Genomic DNA, 4,303 nt, shown 5'->3' with positions numbered 1-4,303 from the left:
ATCCCTTCTAAAATATCCCCAAGAGTCAAAGGTATGTATGGGGGGAGGAATCCCCCTCTGCTTTCCAGTGATGGGGAGCACCCTACTTCTTCCCCCCGCCAGGGCAATGAAGGTTAAGTGACTTGCCCAGGGTCACACAGCTAGTGTCAAGTGTCTGAGGTGGGATTTGAACTCAGGTCTGCTGAATCCAGGACTAGTGCTTTATCCACTGCACCACCTAGCTGCCCCTGAGCTCCCTACTTCTAAGGTAGCTCACTCCATTTTTAGATAACTATGTTTAAAGGTTTTCTTTAAACTGAGTCAAAGCCTACCTCTCTGAAACTTCTACTCTTCACTTCCAGTTCTGCCCCCTGGAATCAAGTAGAAAAAGTATAATTCCTCTTCCATATTTGAACACATCTATCAGATTAATCATCTAAAATTCCTTTAATCAATGCCCAAATGTCATGATATCAAGTCCCTTTACCATCTTGACATACTAAATGGCCAACACACTCAAAGTCCTTGCTAAAATGTGCCACCTAGAAATGAACACACACTCCATATGTAGCCTGATTGGAACACTATAGTGGGAATTATCACCTCCCTTGTCCTGGATACTTTACCTCCCTTAATGCAAAGAAAGATCAAATTAGCTTTTTGGGTTTTTTTGGCTGCCATATCATACTATGGACTTATATTAACCTGATATTCCACTAAACCCTCCAGATCTTTGTTCCAGATGTACTTTTCCCTAGTCAAATCCTCCATACTGAAGTTGTGAAGTCAACTTTTTGAACTTCTAAGTATAACACTTTACATTTATCCCAATTAAAATTATTTATCCCTGTTAAATCTCATTAGATATGGCTCATTGTTCCTGTCAAGATAATTTTTGATCCTGCTTCTCTTAGCTAACCTGATAACCACTGCCAGCTTTGTGCCAACTTTGTGCCATCTCTAGATTTGGTAAGCATTCCATCCTTGCCTTTATGAATCCATTGATAAAAATGTAAAAAAAAAAAAAAAAAGTAAGCCCAGCTCCAAGCACAGATTCCCTGGAGCTCTGCTGTGGAGGGCTTCTTCCAACTTGGCATTGAACTGCCAATGACTATTGTTCTATTCTAATCATTGAATTAGTTTTAATTCCATCTAATTTCATGAATGCCTAGCTCATATCTTTCCCTCTTGTTCACAAGAATATCACAAGAGTTTGTGAAATATTTTGCTAAAATCTAGACAAATCCTTTGGACAGTATTCTCTTGATGTAGTCTAGTAACCCTGTCACAAAAGAAAATAAAATTAGTCTAACATGACCTGTCCATCATGAAGTCATACTGGCTTTGTGATCCACACCTACTTTTCTACCCTTATTAAATTCCATCAATTTAGCCTATCTCCTTAACATGTTGAGACCTTTTTAGATACAATTCTTTTAGGGGATGTGTTGGTGTCCTTTCTGATTTTGTGTCACATTTTAGCCATCTAAGTCGTTGACAAAAATGATAAAAAACACAGGGCTAATTACATATTCCTGAGGCAATTTCCTTCAGTTTTGAAGTCCATGTAAATTTATTATTTCTAAATATCCAGTTAAATTTTTTAAAAATATAAACTTAAACATCAACAAAGAAGTACATTTCAACATACAAAAAGAAAAAGAAAAGATTCTCTATGAAACTTTGAACTACTATTAGTACAATTTGTTTTAAAATGTGTATTAAATTTGCCATAGTAGGACTAAAACTGCCCTCCTTGTATCCCCTTCTGAACTTTCTTTGGATCTTCTCTTCTCTTCTCTTCTCTTCTCTTCTCTTCTCTTCTCTTCTCTTCTCTTCTCTTCTCTTCTCTTCTCTTCTCTTCTCTTCTCTTCTCTTCTCTTCTCTTCTCTTCTCTTCTCTTCTCTTCTTTTCACATCATTAACAATATCTATACATTCTCTCTTCTCTTATTCCCCACTTCTTTTTTTATCTAGATGTGATTTTGTTATTTTAGTACATAAACCAAAATTTATGCCACCAGAGCAGAGGCTATGGATGATTCGTATTTCCAATTGGGTGGGAACACTCTCTTATTCTTGTAGTAACAGCTGTCATTGAGAACCATACAGAATTTAGAATCATTATCTTTTCTGTTTCTCTCAAAATGGTTTCGAACAGCAACAGCTTTCTTGATCAAGTGGTAAAGATCTTCAGGAAGAACAGAGGCAAGTCCCTTGGACTTTAGAATTCTCAAAATTTTGTTGCTAATTACAAAGTGCACTTGGGCCACACCATGAGAATCCCTCAGGATCACACCTATCTGTGAGGGCATCAGGCCCTTCTTGGCCAGCTTGTAGATCTGTTCCTTCACATTGGAGGTAAGCTTCAGACATGTGGGCATGCTGTGGAGGTACAGCAAAGCCAACTGGGACAGGCCCTTCCCAGGAGCACACATGCCACCCATGATAGCGACAATCAGGCAGCGAAAAAGAGCTATTCACCACTTCTAAAAAAAAAAAATCTCTCCCTTGCAAGAACATAAGTATGGTCAAGCAGACACACACTGGCCACTGCTGAAAATGTGTGCCTCATTCTGTTTATCTAGTTTATTAGCTTTTTACCAAGAGGTGGAAACCATGCTTCATCATCAATCTTCTGAAGTCATTATTCGTCATTGCATTAATCAGAGTTCTCAAGTTTTCTGTAGTTATTTTCTTTTAATTGTGTCCTTTTTGTCCTGTTTTAAAGGTACTAAAAGAGCTCAGTGTAGAATGATTTTTTAAAGTCAAGACTCCTTTCTGTAAAGGAAGCAATCATTCCTTTACCCCCTCAAGTTTAACCTTTGGGAGGAAGATGGGAATCTAAATGTTCACATACTGGATTTCCTTAAAGCAAGGTACACTAATACTAAGCAGTTGGACCCAACTCAACCCTTCAAGGCTACCCAACAGAGTTTAACAAAAGACTAGAAGACTTCATTAGGTAGTATCCTGGGGGCAAGCTGATAGAGTATTATAGATAGAGTTGGAAGGGACATCGATGATCCAGCCCAACTCTTTCTTTTCCCAGTTTTCTGAGACTCAGAAAGATTAAGTAACTTGCATGAGGTCAAATGGTTAGTCAATGATGGGATGAGCCCATGGTTCCATGCTGTGAAGGGCTGAATTCTTTCGGCTGGGCCAATGTGACTTGAGTGCCCTGAAAAGAGGAGGCTGTATCCCCAGGGTTTCTTTCTATTTTAAAATGTTATCATTTTGGAAGGTTTACTGCATAAAAATCTAAGTCAGTTATCCAAGCCCATTACTGCAATGCTTCCATATAATAAGCAAGTCCCTTAACTTCTCTGGGTATCAGCATCTTTGGGGGGGGGCAGGAACTCAACAGATTGCACTCAATGAGCTCTGAGGCTCCTTCCAGCTCTAAATGTTTGATCCTGTGAAGATTCATGAAGTTAAGAACATATGGAGCACCTCCTTGAAATTGGATTCCTGGGGGCAGGAGTGGAGGGGAGAAATCTGTCCAGGTGGGTACCAAGTTCTTAAGTCTGCATTCACTCACTAGGCTATATAGCAGTAACCTGAAGGGTCAGGTCGAGCTTGTTTTGATCCAAGCCAGGATAGGTTTAGTTCAGCTGCCAGTACTCACACCCTGAATTCTCTTCTATTTATGTTTTTATTTTGAATATATTTGGAAATGTAGCTAAACTCCTTAAAGGCAGAGACTATTTCTTTTTTGTCTTTGCATCCCAATCAGCATTGGGCAAACAAAAGGTGCTTAATCAATGCTTACTGATTATTAGGACCTTGTTTTGTGAAATCTCTATGATGCATTTCAAAGTCCCTGGAAGCACCATCCACACATCAAAGAGAAAAATCTGGATCCTTTTGCTGGTAAAGGAATCTGAGGACACATAGAGTAGAATTTTAAACTTATAACCCTTCTTTTTCTTGTCCTACAAGAGGATTTAGCCAAAATGATGAAAGGAGAGAGAGACAGACGGAGAGCCAGAGCCAGAGCCAGATGGAGACAGACAGACACAGAGACAGAGACAGAGAGAAAAAAGAGAGGAGGAAGGAAAGAGAGAGGAGAGAGAGAGAGAGAGAGAGAGAGAGAGAGAGAGAGAGAGAGAGAGAGAGAGAGAGAGAGAGAGAGAGAGAGAGAGAGAGAGAGAAAGAAAGAAAGAAAGAAAGAAAGAAAGAAAGAAAGAAAGAAAGAAAGAAATGATAACCCTTTGTCCGTGGTTTTCCTCTAAAGAAATGTGGCATTTAAAAACTCATTGCTATTTTGTGGTAACCGGGGAGCTCGGTATCTAATCTAGTCCAGAGCACATAAGTTCCATTTC

At 39.2% G+C, this 4,303-nt stretch overlaps 1 protein-coding gene across 1 annotated transcript; it reads right to left on the bottom strand.

The window, feature by feature from the left end:
- Positions 1 to 1,990: 1,990 nt before the first annotated feature.
- Positions 1,991 to 2,425, bottom strand: LOC122730763 (40S ribosomal protein S13-like). Its single transcript, XM_043970104.1, has one exon. It carries the CDS (start codon positions 2,423 to 2,425, stop codon positions 1,991 to 1,993), a length of 435 nt encoding a protein of 144 aa, XP_043826039.1.
- Positions 2,426 to 4,303: the final 1,878 nt, after the last annotated feature.

The sequence above is a fragment of the Dromiciops gliroides genome, chromosome 6 (genome assembly GCF_019393635.1).
Source record: "Dromiciops gliroides isolate mDroGli1 chromosome 6, mDroGli1.pri, whole genome shotgun sequence".
In the NCBI taxonomy this organism is placed as follows: Eukaryota; Metazoa; Chordata; class Mammalia; order Microbiotheria; family Microbiotheriidae; genus Dromiciops; species Dromiciops gliroides.
Note: the sequence above shows the minus strand (reverse complement) of the source record. Positions and strands in the feature narration are given on the sequence as shown.